At 42.4% G+C, this 18,402-nt stretch overlaps 1 protein-coding gene across 7 annotated transcripts in view; it reads right to left on the bottom strand.

The window, feature by feature from the left end:
* The window catches only part of EMID1 (EMI domain containing 1), a 137,253-nt gene that overhangs the window by 100,581 nt on the left and 18,270 nt on the right, over positions 1-18,402 (bottom strand). For all 7 annotated transcript variants that reach the window (XM_040416664.1, XM_040416665.1, XM_040416670.1 and 4 more), the window contains exons 2-4: positions 12,668-12,781; positions 12,415-12,518; positions 544-633 (exon numbers count right to left, since the gene is read on the bottom strand). In XM_040416664.1, the coding sequence (XP_040272598.1) occupies positions 544-633; positions 12,415-12,518; positions 12,668-12,781 (308 nt within the window). The remainder of the gene's footprint in view (positions 1-543; positions 634-12,414; positions 12,519-12,667; positions 12,782-18,402) is intronic.

The raw sequence follows: 18,402 nt of genomic DNA, 5'->3' as shown, positions 1-18,402 counted from the left end.
CTATCCTGGAACCCTACCGAATTCCCATCTCTTGTAAGACAGATGGGGCATTGGCCTCTGGCCATTTCCTTCCATTGTTTACTATGTTGCTGTAAACTTGACATTTTTTAGACCAATTGCAAAGAGTAAGGGCCCATTCACATGGTGGAATTGCCATTGAAATTTTGGAGCTGACACTGCACCAAAATTCTTCATGTGGTGTCTGCCTCTCATTGTTTTTAATGGTAGGTCTTGCTGCAGCCCGCCGGCCGGTGGTTTAAAACCACAATCATGCCAATAAGAGACATGTCCCTTCCTGTACGGTGTGCAGACAGTCGCCACTTGGAGCCATAGCGGGTCTGCTCGTGGTTTAGCTGTATTCAGTGGAGCAGGTCCATGGCATCCAAAATGAACAACCATGGCAGAAAACATGGTGGTTTCTGCCACAGCATATGTGGCAGATTTTGACAGCGTCAACATACAAAAATGCATCATTTTAATGGAAAAAGGGGCCTTCCTCTTGTTGCTGTCAACAATGAAATTAGCTTCTTAAATGTCACTTACCTGAGAAGCTAGACTCTTGTCTAGAGGGCAATTTTCGAACAACAGTACTGGTGCGTGGGGCATCCTGTACCTCAGCCAAGGATGTAGGACCTATAACATGAAAATGACAGATTTTATGTATAGCAGTTGAGTGCACTACTCTGCATACTTAATAGAGATGACATAATTACCATGTTGTGCATCATATTAATATGTTCTACAAAACACAACCTCTTCTAAGAGGTTTGATAATGGTTGTTACTTGCTGTGCGCCTCTCAGACTGCCTCAATACCATATTTATACATGAAACTGGCACTTAACACATTTTGAGCATCATTTTTACTGTAGTAGATCATGGGCTGCCTCCCAACAATCGTATCTACACTTCAATAACTGCAATATTAGACTGAATGCTTCATTCATACGATGTGGGGGCAGATTCATACAGTTAGTAACATGTCTAGTAATAGATGTACATGCCTATGGTTATAATCCATGCAAGAATGTATAGGAGTAGGAAGCATCTAAGACGGCACTGGTGGGCCTATGGCAAAGATCACAAGTTTTCAGGCAGTCACCATTGTAAAACATAAAGAGGAGTGATTGGCCATCAACAAGGACACTGGCTAAAAAGCAAAATTGTCTTCGCTAATAAAAGTATTCTGTGTTGACTTTTATTAATGAAAAAGTAGAGTCTTTTGTAAAATCAAGAGAGCGCTGAAGCTAAATATTAATCAGAGATAGAAGAGTGAGTGGTGTCAATGGAAGATAGGGGACCCCATAACAAATACCGCTATTATGGTGCCAGGTTTTTGGCACCCAGGTCACATGGATCTGATTCTTTTTTTCCCCTTCAAAATCTTTTCTTGCTCCTTGGGCCAATTTCCTACCCTATTGTTTGCTAGGGATGTTACCAATCTGTAGTGGGGAATCTTGGAGAGGTTCTAGCAAAGCGGATGGGACCAAGCAAAGCTGGACCCTGTCTCACCAATGGACCAATCGCTGCTGCATGTGCCTGAGCAAAGTCTGAAATGACAGTTTATGTTCGTATTTAGAACTGTCGCTACAACAATGCATGGGTTAACTGATATATGCTGTTTTCCATATGTAGAAGTAGATTTTTGTTCTTAGCACATATCATGTTAGTAGCTTGCCAACCAGATGGAGTAATTCATACATGTGCATAAGGCTCCTTCTGAATGTCACAGTTGCATTTTATTATTACACATAAGTGAAAAAGTGTATATCTATGAGTGACCCACTTATAGCAGAGCTTCATTTGTCATTGGACTAAACTCAAAAGTAGCAAATGAGATATCCTATAGTGTGCTGCCTGTATTCACTAAGACAATATGGTTTCTATATTGAGGCAGGTCATGGTTATTATCTCTATAGCTTGGCATACACATGAGAAAAAGTTCTCTAAATCCACCAATAATGGGCAACAATCTCATGTATATGGGGGACTACCCTCTTAGCCCTGATGGCAGATGGAGGGTAAAAAGCATCCGGCATGTGGAATTTCCATAAGCCCAATCCTTTGTTCCTGTGTGAGATAAACCGCTGCCAGAGGTGCCCGGCTTCAGCTTATTTCCCCTCTCCATCGAAATAAACCAGCATGTTTGGCCAACCCAAGCATGCATGTTTATAGTCGAGTTGTCGGAAATAGCTGTCATGCAAACAGCTGTCATGCTTGTTTGGCCGCCAACTACAGTATCTGATGTGTACAGACATCACATACTTAAAGGGGGTTTCCTAGGAATAGGATATTGATGACCTATCCTCAGGATAGTTAAAAAAATTGCAGCACTCAGTTAAGTTCCATGCAAGTCCTCAGCGAGCACCAACTTATCCGAGAGTGTAGACCTTAAAGAGGACCTTTCATCCGGCAAAAAATTCTGAACTAAGTGTCATGATCTGTACAGCGGCGCCCAGGGATCTCACTGCACTTACTATTATCCCTGGGCGCCGCTCCGTTCTCCTGCTATGCCCTCCGATATCTTCGATCACTTGCTTATAGTAGGCGGAGACTTAGGGGACTTGGTTATAGTAGGAGGAGACTGCCCTTGTTCTCCTGGGCGTCTCCTTCTCCTAGGCTGTAGCGCTGGCCAATCGCAGTGCACAGCTCACAGCCTGGGAGGTTTTTTCTCCCAGGCTGTGAGCTCTGCGCTCCGATTGGCCAGCGCTACAGCCTAGGAGAAGGAGACGCCCAGGAGAACAAGGGCAGTCTCCTCCTACTATAACCAAGTGACCGAAGATACTGGAGGGAATAGCAGGAGAACGGAGCGGCGCCCAGGGATAATAGTAAGTGCAGGGAGATCCCTGGGCGCCGCTGTATATATCATGATATTTAGTTCACAATGTTTGGACCGATGAAAGGTCCTCTTTAATCTTTATTAATTTTCTATCCTCAGGATAGGTCATCAATATCTGATTGGTGGGAGTCTAACACCTGGTATTGTCCCCCATTAGTTGTTGCACTGTGGTGAGAGCTGCAGACTCCTAACAGCTTACCAAGAACAGTGCCATACTCTGTATTTGCTTCCAGGCCATTCACTTGAATAGGATTAAGCTGCACATGTGACCGATGAATGTGATGTCACGGGTCTAGGAAGAGGCCACCGAAGCGCAGCGGTCTCTTCAAACAGCTGATCAACATGGGTGCTGGGAGTCTGACCCCCATTGATCAGATATTGAATGTTTATTCCCGACAATCGGTGTGTGTAAAAGTGCAGCTGATCACCCAATGAACAAGCAAATGCTTGTTCAACGGGTGAATGCATTGTTGATGTGGACACATAAATCATTGTTTCTGGGCAGCAGATCATGCTGTGTAAACAGGGATCTGCTGCCCAGAAACAATGAATGTGTATGGGGAAGAGTCATTGCAGCAGCCATCACTCATCATCACACCAAAGAGGTGACTGCTGCATGTAAATGCAACTCTCACTTCTACTGACAACCGTTTTGTTCCCGATAATTGACTGCTCAGTCAGCCGCTGTAAACAGGCCTTTATTGAGATCTAATGTTTATGATGGGTCACCAGTAATAAGCTGCTGTCAGATAATACTGTTTAGCTGACAATATTTTATATCTGTGGCTATCTTAAAGGTGGCCATACACATTCAATAGCTGTTGGCTGAAAAATCAGTTATCTCTCTCAACTCCCTAATACATATACACATTTGGTTAGATCGAGTGTGTATGTGTTGCAGAGAGGAGAAAGCCACTACCAGACATTTCTGGTGGAAGCTTATCTCCTGGGAAAAAAAAAAAGATTGGGCAAAAATATTCACATGAGACTGTTGGCCAAACCTGCCATTCTTAGAGCATTTAGCCAGCAATACACTAAAGTGTTCTTTCTACTCAAGGAAGGAAAGATAAGTCTTTTAGGCCAGGTTCACATCACCATTTCATTTTCCATTCTTCTGATCTGTCAGAAGAACAGGAAAAAAAATAGATCCTATATTTGAAGCATCCTTTATGCACATTTTGCATCTGTTTTAGCCATTTCGTTCTGAAATCCGTTATTTTAGATGGATAAAAGTCCTTGACAAAGGGGGCAAACCGCCGAAACCTAGTTGCTACATTTTTTTGTTGCTTAGTGTGCTTTAGACGCTGAATTCCTGATTTAACCCAAAGGATACACACCGGACTTTATGTAATGTATGGCCTTTTTCTATTTTCGAATATGCGCTTGTAAAAAGTGATTTTGGAAGTTTATACTGACTTTTGATAAAGAAGCACTGATAAAAGAAAGAAAGTCCTGCATGTAAGACTTTTGTTTCCCGTCAAAAATGTTTCCATCTAAAAAATTTTATCTCAGACAGAAATGGCTAAAACAGATGCAAAATGCTCAGGATACGTTTTTTGCAGGATACGCTTTTTTAAAAGATCTGGTTTTTTTTAACAGGATCCGTTTTATTCATTCTTTTCTTCTGACGAATCCAAAAAAACAGAAAATGAAACGGTGATGTAAGCCCAGCCTTAAAGGGGAGTCACTGATGTAGAATTAGGTATTGACTGATGCTTTTCTTTAAAGTATAACTCTGACTTGCAATTACTTTACCCAATATATCAACACAATGCTTAAATAGTATTTCTTTAGTTTAATGATGTAACTGTAATTGTTTACATTAGTTGTAGAAGCAAATGCCTTAAAGGGATTGTTCGACATCCAATAAAGTTTAGAGGCTGGCTAGAAAGGGTTCAAAACACAGAAAGACACTCATCTTTTCACAGTGTTCCCGTTCCAATGCCACAACTCCTGTCTCTGCTGCTTCCGGGCCTCACCAGACTGGAGGTGACGACGTGCCGTATTCATGCAAGTGACCACCTGGTTTAATAGGGTCGATTCTGCTGACAGATGGTCTTTAAATGATTCTTATACTGTACTAATAGGCTGATTGTATAATGCTCATGTTGCTGGTAAAACTACTCTAAAATAAAATATCCATTAAAAAATGTAATAAAAAAAAATCTAAATACATATCAATAAACATGGTGTCAAGTGTTACGGCTAGACCTTAGGGGAATAGGAAGAACCCTTGTTAGTGCATACCAAATGCAATCCCACATATGTAGTATGCTGACCCTTAGTGCTACTGGGAGACAGGTACAAATCTTTACCTAATCCCTGTGAAACACACAAAATCCTCAGTAATCTTCTACTATATGGCATAATCCTTTGCAGGAGATTTGATGCTGTTCCATATGCATATATGGCTTACCCCCTCTTTCGTGCTAGACTCATGTGAAAGGCGGCACTTTACAGCAAACTCGAATGGTTAATGTTAGTCACATGTTTCCCATTTTCTGCATTGGTGTTTCTCATTAGAATTTCCTAAACATCCAGCCTGTAAAGCCTGCTGTAAAACATGTCTCAATGGAATAGGTACTGGAATGGGTTATCCTGAATCTAATTTATATACAGAAGAAAGGTATATGAAAGTATATGGCTATAACCCTGGAAAGCAGAGCAGCTCACACACAGCAAGGATATTTGTTGAGGGAAATATCAGGGAATTCGTTTATGCACTTACCTACTATGTTAATGTAGCCTCAGTAAATGCAAAGCTTTTAAAGCCGTTTTCTCAGAGTTAAATATTGATAACCTATTCTCAGGTCATCAGTATCTGATGGAAGGGGGGCTGACTCCTAGCACCCCTCCGATCAGCTGGTGCTCTTAACATTCATCGGTCAAATAGGATTTGTGCAGCTCCAAGCAGTGGCATACATAGAGAAGTAAGGGCCCCATAGCAAGGATCAAACCAGGCCCCGCACACAGAATAGAAGGCTTTCTGCCTAAACCCCTTTAATGACCCTTGGGCCATTTTTCCACTGCCTCGTTTCATAAAAGTTATTCCTTTAGAGGGTAAAGTCCTGACCAAGTTTTCACCTCCAGTAGAAGAGGAGATAATCCCAACTAACACTGGGCCCCCTCTTGCCCTGGGCCCTATAGCAGTCGCATGGTCTGCCGCTATGGTAGTTACGCCCCTGGCTCCAAGCACAATCATGCAATGTGCAAAATGTGCTTGGAAGACTATGAAGGGACAGAGTGCTGTGGATCCTTAAAACAGCTGATCGGCGGGGGTTCCAGGAGTCAAACTCCCTCTGATCAGATATTGAAGACCTCTCCTGACGTTAGGTTATCAATATTTTATTCCAGGAAAGCCCTTTTGAAGCCCAAATCATCTTCTGACATGTCAATACACACGTGATCTTTGTAGTTTAAAGAAGTACTTCCATGAAAAATTTTTATTCTCTGACCTGTTAGAATGGTACATGATGTAGTGAAGATAACCTTCTTACCAGAGACAGTATTTGTGAGTTATCCCCTCCCTTCTGATTCTCAGCTGTGTCATGTGACTAACAATCTGACTTTCAAATAACACAGCATCTTATTTGGGGACAGGAAGCCAGTTTCTCAGTGTATTCCTATGGGAGCCCCAATGTCAGTCTCATAGAAATGAATAGAGAAACTGACTTCCTGTCCTGTGTTACTTGGAAATCAAAGTGCTGGTCCCATGACACAGCTGAGAATCAGAAGAGAGGTTATAATTCACAAATACAGTCACTGGTGAGAAGATTACTTTCACTTTACGTCATGTACCTTTCTAAAGGGTCAGAGAATAAAAGTTTTGTGGGAGTGCTACATTAAACATTTTTATTTTATTATTTTAACTACTCACCTCATCACTATCTGCAGAACTGCTAAAATGAAGAGAAGGTAAACAGTGGTGGTCGCAGGGAGTGCAACCCCGACTGGGCCTGTAGGGGAATGGGACTCATCCAGATCTCCAAGCAAGCGCCATTTTCAGAATACTGTTTTAGACCTGTTGCCTACTAGAGAGCAAGAGGACATCAGGTGGTGTGATGACATCACTGGATCACTCTACCTGTGCCAGGCTGACTAAGGAGGAAGTGGACTGTTCAACTACTCATTGTGGAAACGGAATTAGGTGAGTTATCAGTTTTTTATTTTAATTGTTTCAAAAGAAGGATGAGGTGAACAGAAGGAGGCATTTAGGGGGACAGAAAGTAGTATATCTGTATAGAACCTAGCGGCACCACTGGTTCTCGCGCAACCAATCAATGTGGTTTTGCTGGTGGTGGGACCTAGATCCAAAATTTGTCCTGGGTTCATATGATTCTAGTAACATGACTGGAAGTGAAATATTATTTAAGGGAGGAGGTATATCTCTACAGACCCTAGCAGCATCACTGGGTCTTGCACAACCAATCAACGTGGCATTGCTGGTGGTGGGGCCTAGATCCAAAATTCTAGTCACACGACTGGAAGTAAAATATTATATAAGGGAGTCTGAGCTGGTATTTGCTGACAATTTCTTTTTGGAGGTTACTCTGCTGACACTTTTAATGAGAGAATTCTGCTCAATCTATAAATGGGAGCACTTTCTGTTAATTTAGATAGGGAACCTCTGCTGACACTATATACTGTAAGTGGGGCACTCTGCTGAAGCAGTAACACTCACAAGGGCACAACAAATAACCATGGGGACTCTTAGCAAAGCTTGTAATGGTGACTTCCCCCCCTTCCCCCACCCCCTCCCACCCCCTTGGCCATTTTCAGTTCAGAGTATGAAAACATTATGATTATTTTGCCATCCCTAATGTACTGGGATAAAGTACAATATGATGTCACAGTACAGGGATAATAAACAGAGTGATGTCACAATAAAGAAATATTAAACAGTATACAAGGATTGTGCACACAGTGATGTCACAGTACAGGAATAATGCTCACAGTGATATCACGAAAACGATAAACACTGTGATGCTACAGTACAAGGATGATAAAAACGATGCTATCACAATAAATAAGTAATAAACAGAATGACATCAAAGGGATTGTGCACACAGTAATGGGCTAATGTTCATAGTGATGTTACAGCATAGATATAATGCCCACAGTGATTGCACAGCACAGGGATAATGCACTTGGTGATGCCACAGTACAGATATAATGCTCACAGTGATGACATAGCACAGGGATGATGCGTACAGCGATGCCACAATTAAGGAATAATGCAGTGCTGTCAGAGAACTGGGTAAATTATCAAAGTGGTGTCACAGTACACAATTAAAATGCAATGTGATATCACAATGCAGAAATGTGTCTCTTAATACACAGATAATGCACATAGTGTTGTCAAAAAAGTGGGATAATGCGCACACTGTTGTCATAGTCCAGGGATAGTACACACAGTCATGTGTACTATCCCTGGACTTAAACTTAGTCCAATTTAGGTAGTGTAAATCGATTGTAATGCAGGGGACCTATCCCTGCCCCAAGATATTGCCCTATTTGCCCTGATAAGGCACAGCACCCATCATGAATAGAGCAACAACACTGTACTGGAACCTAAACCCATTGCACCCATATTTATTCCCTATACTGTCATCCCAACTCATTTCTCCTCAGAATAAACTAGCGGTTCTTCAGGGAAACAAACAAGGCTAAAGAAGCAAAGATTACTAAAAAGACACAGAAATGGTGGCGGCTCGTAGTAAGCAAAATGGTCAACCCACAGTTATAGGACGTGTATGATGGTATGTTTGAAAGTACATAATGTTTTCAGGGTTTATTTATACCTATCTTAAATAAGTGGAAGTTGCTGTTTGTCATTTATCATGCCATCTTTCCTGTAGCCTTCACTCGCTGTTCCCCTCAGGAGACGCTAGTGTTGTGAATTGTGCTATGTTAAGAAACTGTGTGAGATCCAGAGGGGCACAGGTCACAGTGACTGAAATAATCGTAGTCCTGCTGTAGATTTACATCTTCCTACTGTCACATCCAGGAACAGACACAGCTGTTTTGCCAAACTGTACAACGCCCATAAAATACACAGTATGGTAGATTGTAAGCTCTCTTCTACCTCTAGGACTGAATCACAAATATGACTTGAAGCAAATGACTTTGACTACAAGGAGAAAGAAAACTTTAACTGGGGTTCTCTGGGAATTAAGAAAATAAAATTAGTGAAAATACTTAAAGGGGTTGTCTCACCAAAACAATTAGTGTTAAATGTAACAATAACATCGCTATAATCATTTTTGCAAATACCTTAAATTTTCTGTAATGCAGTCCTTTCTTGATATATGAAGATTCCTGCCCCCTTATTTTTGCTCGTTGCCAAGGGGAACCGGCCACCACTGTAACGCTAACAGCGGTTTTCGCGCAGGCGCTGTGCCACTTCTTCTTTGTAATCTGTCGTGAGTGAGCGCGCATCACTACCTGCGCATGCTCACTAGCTCCCAACAGCTCCGGAGCCACCAGTGAAGGAGGGTGCACTGCGCATTAGGGGCCGCCCTCCAGTCACTTGTATAGATGTATATGTATGGGGATCAGATTGAAATAGCTGAGCAGCCAGGGCACAGTGGATTTAGTGCATCTCGCTTCTCAGCACTGAGAGGACATTGGGGAGCAGCCAAGGCACAGTAAAATGTGTAAGGAGGTGTTACGATCCTCCCCAAACAGCCAAGCAAGCTATACAGTACAGGCTGGAAGGATGCCTTGTCGGGAGCATGCACGTACAGTACAGACCAAAAGTTTGGGCACACCTTCTCATTCAAAGAGTTTTCTTTATTTTCATGACTATGAAAATTGTAGATTCACACTGAAGGCATCAAAACTATGAATTAACACATGTGGAATTATATACATAACAAACAAGTGTGAAACAACTGAAAATATGTCATATTCTAGGTTCTTTAAAGTAGCCACCTTTTGCTTTGATTACTGCTTTGCACACTCTTGGCATTCTCTTGATGAGCTTCAAGAGGTAGTCCCCTGAAATGGTTTTCACTTCACAGGTGTGCCCTGTCAGGTTTAATAAGTGGGATTTCTTGCCTTATAAATGGGGTTGGGACCATCAGTGGCGTTGAGGAGAAGTCAGGTGGATACACAGCTGATAGTCCTACTGAATAGACTGTTAGAATTTGTATTATGGCAAGAAAAAAGCAGCTAAGTAAAGAAAAACAAGTGGCCATCATTACTTTAAGAAATGAAGGTCAGTCAGTCAGCCGAAAAATTGGGAAAACTTTGAAAGTAAGGGCTATTTGACCATGAAGGAGAGTGATGGGGTGCTGCGCCAGATGACCTGGCCTCCACAGTCACCGGACCTGAACCCAATCGAGATGGTTTGGGGTGAGCTGGACCGCAGAGTGAAGGCAAAAGGGCCAACAAGTGCTAAGCATCTCTGGGAACTCCTTCAAGACTGTTGGAAGACCATTTCAGGGGACTACCTCTTAAAGCTCATCAAGAGAATGCCAAGAGTGTGCAAAGCAGTAATCAAAGCAAAAGGTGACTACTTTGAAGAACCTAGAATATGACATATTTTCAGTTGTTTCACACTTGTTATGTATATAATTCCACATGTGTTAATTCATAGTTTTGATGCCTTCATAGTCATGAAAATAAAGAAAACTCTTTGAATGAGAAGGTGTGCCCAAACTTTTGGCCTGTACTGTACATAGGGGGGTGGGATTACATGATTCAGGGCCTGCTCCTCATTGGATGATTAAACTTGTTATTCAAATGCCCACATCCAGCATGAAAAGGCACACTGGAAGGACTAAGGATGGCTCCAACTCGCTTGGTGAGACAAACCCTTTAAATATTACTTTATTATAAATATAATCCCAAATACCATTCATTAGTTATAATGGTTTGCACAGTAGGACACGTTTCTTCACAACACTGAGCTAAAGAGCTGCCTCATCCTCCTCTCTGCTTGTCAGGGATTATGCTCCCGAATACAGCTGATAAGATCTTCAGCTCATTCTCTGTAGCAATGCAGCTAATGAGGAGACATGAAGTACAGAGAGGAGGTGGGGATGTGGCTAATGATGCTCTTGTATGCAGTTTCCATTACCACAGCCTGTCCTGTCTGTCCTCTCTGTATTTCATGTCTCCTCATGAGCTCCATTCCTACAGAGATTCAGTTGAAGATCATATTAAACTATATTCAGGTTCATAATCCCTGACAAGAAGAGCAGAGAGGAGGATGAGGCAGCTCTTTACCTTAGTGTTGTGAAGTAATTTATCTTCCTGTGTGATTAGGACAGGTTTTTTTTGTACTAATAGGACGGCGGCCATTTTATTTCTCCTAATGATTGCTCCCCAGACAAAATGAGCAATTATAACTAATGAAAGGTATTTGGGAATATATATTATAATGAAGTTATATTTAAGTATTTTAATTTTCTTACTTCCCGGAGAACCCCATTTGAGCAATCAGCCTAGAATTTTCGAAGTCTCAATATGGTTACATATTAATATTTTTATGGTATCTAAATCTTGAACGTCATTTTCTCCCCATACTATTGGCAGCACTAAGAATCCTTAAGATATTTAGGGTTCAGTAACCCATTTAGGCCAATATCAAGCATTATTATGGCTACGTGGTTGCAACTAACCATGGGGCTCCATATCAACACCTGGAATGGGGCCCTCATGCACCATGGCATGAAAATATTAGATTACTTTGGTCCCCACTACAGTACGTCCTAAGTGTCTATTCAGTTTTCTTTTCCTCTTCCTTTCCACCATCTTCTATGACACTGCTCTGTATAGTTTATAAAGGAGAATAGAGCAATATCTGAATGGAGTTCAATAGAGTTAAATGTAGATTCATATGTATAGGTTAGTTCTTTCTCAAAGGGGTTGTCCAACAAAAATATTCTACAATTTTCAAACCAGCTCCTGGATCTGGATACGTTTGTAATAGCACGTCATTAAAGATTTAGTATAGCCACTGAGTTATTGAAAGAAAACTCTGTATAGTGCCATCTGCTGTTTTCTCTTCTAATTTCTCTGTCCACCTCACTGAGGTGGATGCACATGCTCAGTTCCATCCTTTAACTGCCACCAGCTGCAGCAGACAGGACATGCCTCCTGAGAAAGGACGCACTCCCTGAGAAATAAATCTAGCAGAGCAATTGGATCAATGAATGGGGAGATCTCTTGATCCATGTGATATACAGGGTTGGTTCTTGCTTAGAAAGAGATTATAAGCTAAGATACGTGGAGTTGCTAGTGGCTTTAACAATACCAGTCCATGACATTGAGTCAATACTGCAGTTATTTGCGACTTGCATGCAGAGCTACTCATTTGTTAAAGTGGGGAGGGAGATATAAAACTGCAGAAACCCTTGAGCTTTTAGGTTTTGAGTGAAGTAAAGTCTGCATCAATGCATCGAAATATTCCACAAGGGATGCAGTACCTGGATTAATTTGACTAATGCATAAAAGAATCAACTTATATGTAAGTATACCAACATATACTTGCCCAAATGACTCTTTTGTCATCCACTTGTATTTAAATTATCCTGCACATAAAACATATAGAAAAGTCTAATTTGTTACCCTCATCACAGCTTGGTCCTCTGTATCCTGGACAGCATCTCCACTCTAGTGTGGTCACCGTCTTATAGCTGAATCTATAGGTGGGTCGGACAACAGTCCTATAACTAGAAATCAGATAATAAATGAATAACTACATGAGCCAGAGAAAACATAATGGTTGGGCAGAGAGTCTGTAATAGAGGTGGTAAAATAATAATAATAATAATGAGAAGGAACAGAACTCTTCTCTATTCTCTGTAGTCTGTTTTCTCACCTTCCTCCGGAGCAGCCTGCAGCCCAGTGACAGTTCTGGTACACCCTCTGCAGGAAAGTGCCATTCTGAACTTGACAAGACACAGTGCGAGTGATGGGTACAGAGCACCAGTTTCTACAAGTACAAAGTAAAGAAAGATATGAAAATATATTAGGTGATGACTTATTAATGGTTCCAGTCTTTATTAAAGAAGATCTGTCATCTGGAAATACACTGTTAAGCCTCATGCAGACGTCCGTGGAACACGGTCTGTGAGATATCGGACTGGCATTGCAGGAGAGCACGACGTCATTGGTTGCTATGACGCCGTGCGCTCCCGCAATGCCAGTCCAGTATCTCACGGTGCGCGTTCCACGGATGTCTGCATGAGGCTTTAGACCAGGCACAATGCCTTGTAGGACTAGCTCAGCTGAATGTAATGATACCTTTCATTTAGTGATCTGTTGCTTCATTCTGGAGATTTAATCCATATTCAATTGAGCAGCTAAGTGCACTGAGGGAGGGCCCAAGCCACTATGTCCACCCTTGCTCCTCCTACTTCCTCTGCCAGACCCTCCTTTTCCTAGCCAGGTAAGATGACTATGCAGGAAGCCAGCCCTGTTAGTCAATAGGAGAGGGAGGGGCTGACAGAAGAAGCAAGAGGATGCAAGTGTGCCTGTAGTGGCTTGGGCCCGCCATCAGTGCACTTCACTTCTCATTTGCATATACATTAAAAGTACATTTTCTCCAGAGTAAAGCAATAGATCACTAAGTGAAAGCTATCATTACATTCAGCGAGGCTAGAACTACAAGCCATTGTGTCTGGTTTAACAGCAACTTTCCTGGTGAAAAACTCCCTTTAAACAGTATCTCTCCTATAATACTATATTATTTTCTTTCTTCCTGACTGAGCTAGTTTACTGTGCCAATAAAGGTTGTAACACAGCTTTCAATATACCCTGACTGGCACTGAAATCTGCCGTCACATGCAGAGGTATGATGGTCTTCTCTGTGTGCTCTCGCTTTCATCTACTGCTCTTCTTGTGTGTCAGTCTTAGCTGTAGTTCTTGCATTCTGTTGATGAGCCAGGAGGTCTGGATGCTGGTTAATGCCCTGAACGATTTGATTCTGCTGCTGAATGTCTGGTGCCAGCTGTCAGACGGCTGATGGCCAGAAAAACTAAAAGCAGTCGATTGCTATATACTGTATATAAGGTAGAGGAGGCAGCAGTGACAGTAGGGAGAAGATGGGTTCAGCTATTATGTACCACTAAGATCTGTTGAGACCTTTTGAAGGACATATTGGGGAAGATTTATCAATGTGTTTATGCCAGTTTCAGCTGAACATTTATGAAGCCACTGCACCATTTTTTCCAAAATATATGACTGTTTCTCAATTATGAACATTTTCTTGTGGGAAAACAACACCGGGCTGAAACTGGTTGTCCCTCCTTTACCAAGTGATGGCCCATCTTCAGGACAGGTCATCACTAGCTGTTCGGTGAGGGTCTAACACCTCACAACCCCGCCTGTTCATGTGTAGCTCTGTCACTGATTGTTGGCAGTGGAAATACACCGCTCAATCAACCTTGTAGTGGAGGGAGCTTGTTACTACCATGATGCTTCCATTGAACTCAATGGGCGCAGAGCTGTAGAAACAAGCTCTGTCCACTACAAGGTTGATGGAGATGTGTGTAGATGGCCAGCGAAGACCTGTCCTAGGTTGCTAATATAGCTTCTGTATTTATACAGCTAGACCTGCCAATAACCTTAATACAGTTCCTATGTTTGTGTGTTAAAGACAAAAGCAGAGTTATTTACAGTGACTTCATGTTTGGATATCAGGTAACTGTTATATATTGTGTTCACAGAAGCAGAAAAGATAATATGCCTTTAAGATTCATTATATGGATGTGAGGTAAGCTCAATGACTTAGCAGAAAAAACAGAAAGCATAGAGTTAAACTGTTGTTGCTGGGCAGGAGTCTAGACCAATCACAGCCAGCCTCACACACAGCAGGAGTCTTGGCCAATCACAGCCAGCCATACACATCCTGTGTGGAAAATTCCCTAGCAGGAGCTGCTAGAAATTATTATTCACCAGAGAGAGAAGCTGAACAGACATTCACTCCACTAAGAGCTGTGTTTTATGGAAGCACAGAGGCCAAAATAGGTATTTAAAACAGTTATATAATGTTCCTACTGTTAATATAGTGATTAGAACTGTATACTGAACCAGTTATGTGTGTGTTTACTTACAGTTCCACCAATTGCAAACTACAAAGTTCATAATCCAAATTAAAATTCCATATTGCAATCCAAATTGCATGCAACCATACCAGATCATACTCAACCAATCTGCAAATAGTTACTGCTAACTGCACATTGCAAATTGCGACCAAATTCAGCAAGTTAGTTAGACCTCAGACATACCTCTCAGAGAGATTATAAAGTGCTTAAATAACCTAAAGCGAGAGTACAAATACTGAAGAGAGAAATATAACCACCATTTTATGTTGAATGACAAGACTGAACAGCGATAGCGCTCCTCAACTTGCACAGAAAAGTGTGCATTAGAGCAGCGGAGCACCAGCATATACCGCTGCGCAGCAACTGATCCCTGAGTGAACAAGCAAAGACACCTCAGCGGAGCTACCATAGAGGCCATAGTGTGCATTAGTCAAACTGCAGCAGACTCTTAAAGCGGCAGAACGGCAAAGGCAAAATAGTCAGAGAAAGAGCGCCAACCCTCCTGCGATCCCTAGAGAGAGAAAGAGATGCATGGTGGGAGGCCAAAGTCCAGAGCTAGAGTGCCCACACCGCTATCCATGAAGAGGCCACATAGTGCAGCAAGCTAGTTCCCGCCACTAGGCCCAAAGCCTGCAGTAGCGTATCCAAGCCAGCACATCGCAAGTCAGCACAGAACATCGCAAGCAGCGTATCCAAGCCAGCACATCGCAAGTCTGCACAGAGCATCGCAAGTCATCACAGATCATCGCAAGTCATCACAGAGCATCGCAAGTCAGCGCAGAGCATCGCAAGTCAGCGCAGAGCATCGCAAGTCAGCACAGAGCATCGCAAGTCAGCACAGAGCATCGCATCGTCAAGAAAAGACATGTCTCCTTTAACCGCCTCTGGACCGCCGAACGCAGGGACGCGTCCTGGAGGCGGTCGATTCATTCCTCCTGGACGCATATACGCGTCCTCTCGCGAGACGCGAGATTTCCTGTGAACGCGCGCTCACAGGCGCGCGCGTTCACAGGATCGGAAGGTAAGCGAGTGGATCTCCAGCCTGCCAGCGGCGATCGTTCGCTGGCAGGCTGGAGATGCGATTTTTTTTAACCCCTAACAGGTATATTAGATGCTGTTTTGATAACAGCGTCTAATATACCTGCTACCTGGTCCTCTGGTGGTCCCTTTTGCTTGGATCGACCACCAGAGGACACAGGCAGCTTAGTAATAAGTAGCACCAAACACCACTACACTACACCCCCCCGTCACTTATTAACCCCTTATTAACCCCTGATCACCCCATATAGACTCCCTGATCACCCCCCTGTCATTGATCACCCCCCCTGTCATTGATCACCCCCTTGTAAGGCTCCATTCAGACGTCCGTATGTTTTTTACGGATCCACGGATACATGGATCGGATCCGCAAAACACATACGGACGTCTGAATGGAGCCTTACAGGGGGGTGATCAATGACAGGGGTGATCACCCCATATAGACTCCCTGATCACTCCCCTGTCATTGATCACCCCCCTGTAAGGCTCCATTCAGACGTCCGTATGTTTTTTACGGATCCACGGATACATGGATCGGATCCGCAAAACACATACGGACATCTGAATGGAGCCTTACAGGGGGGTGATCACCCCATATAGACTCCCTGATCACCCCCCTGTCATTGATCACCCCCCTGTCATTGATCACCCCCCTGTAAGGCTCCATTCAGACGTCCATATGTTTTTTACAGATCCACGGATACATGGATCGGATCCGCAAAACACATACGGACGTCTGAATGGAGCCTTACAGGGGGGTGATCACCCCATATAGACTCCCTGATCACCCCCCTGTCATTGATCACCCCCCTGTAAGGCTCCATTCAGACGTCTGTATGTTTTTTACAGATCCACGGATACATGGATCGGATCCGCAAAACACATACGGACATCTGAATGGAGCCTTACAGGGGGGTGATCAATGACAGGGGGGTGATCCCCCCATAGGGACCCCCTGTCATTGATCACCCCCCTGTAAGGCTCCATTCAGACATTTTGTTAGCCCAAGTTAGCGGAATTTTTTATTTTATTTTTTTTCTTACAAAGTCTCATATTCCACTAACTTGTGTCAAAAAATAAAATCTCACATGAACTCACCATACCCCTAACGGAATCCAAATGCGGAATTTTTTTTAGACATTTATATTCCAGACTTCTTCTCACGCTTTAGGGCCCCTAAAATGCCAGGGCAGTATAAATACCCCACATGTGACCCCATTTCGGAAAGTAGACACCCCAAGGTATTCGCTGAGGGGCGTATTGAGTCCAGATGAAGACTTTGTTGTGAGAAAAAAATAAATAAAAATTTCCGCTAACTTGTGCCAAAAAAAAAAAATTTCTATGAACTCGCCATGCCCCTCATTGAATACCTTGGGGTGTCTTGGGGTGAGAAGTTGGGCAATGTGTTTTGGGGTGTCATTTTACATATACCCATGCTGGGTGAGAGAAATATCTCGGTCAAATGCCAACTTTGTATAAAAAAATGGGAAAAGTTGTCTTTTGCCGAGATATTTATCTCACCCAGCATGGGTATATGTAAAATGACACCCCAAAACACATTGCCCAACTTCTCCTGAGTATGGCGATACCAGATGTGTGACACTTTTTTGCAGCCTAGGTGGGCAAAGGGGCCCAAATTCCAAAGAGCACCTTTAGGATTTCACAGGTCATTTTTTACACATTTTGATTTCAAACTACTTACCACACATTAGGGCCCCTAAAATGCCAGGGCAGTATAACTACCCCACAAGTGACCCCATTTTGGAAAGAAGACACCCCAAGGTATTTCGTGATGGGCATAGTGAGTTCATGGAAGTTTTTATTTTTTGTCACAAGTTAGTGGAATATGAGACTTTGTAAGGAAAAAAATTTTTTAAAAAAAATCATCATGTTCCGCTAACTTGTGGCAAAAAATAAAAAGTTCTATGAACTCACTATGCCCATCAGCGAATACCTTAGGGTGTCTACTTTCCGAAATGGGGTCGTTTGTGGGGTGGTTGTACTGTCTGGCCATTGTAAAACCTCAGGAAACCTTTTTTTTTTTTTTTTTACCCAAACATTTTTTTTTTATCAAAGACATGTAGAACAATACATTTAGAGAAAAATTTATATATGGATGTCGGTTTTTTTTGAAAAATTTTACAACTGAAAGTGAAAAATGTCATTTTTTTGCAAAAATTTTGTTAAATTTCGATTAATAACAAAAAATTTCAGCAGCAATGAAATACCACCAAATGAAAGCTCTATTACTGAGAAGAAAAGGAGGTAAAATTCATTTGGGTGGTAAGTTGTATGACCGAGCAATAAACGGTAAAAGTAGTGTAGTGCAGAAGTGTAAAAAGTGGCCTGGTCATTAAGGGTGTTTAAGCTAGGGGGGCTGAGGTGGTTAATACAGACATTTGTTCCTGCTCTTCAGAATAAGGTCAGAGCTTTCCTTATTATTTATCATTGCACATAGGTTTTGGTATAA

The sequence above is a fragment of the Bufo bufo genome, chromosome 2 (genome assembly GCF_905171765.1).
Source record: "Bufo bufo chromosome 2, aBufBuf1.1, whole genome shotgun sequence".
Taxonomy (NCBI): domain Eukaryota; kingdom Metazoa; phylum Chordata; class Amphibia; order Anura; family Bufonidae; genus Bufo; species Bufo bufo.
Note: the sequence above shows the minus strand (reverse complement) of the source record. Positions and strands in the feature narration are given on the sequence as shown.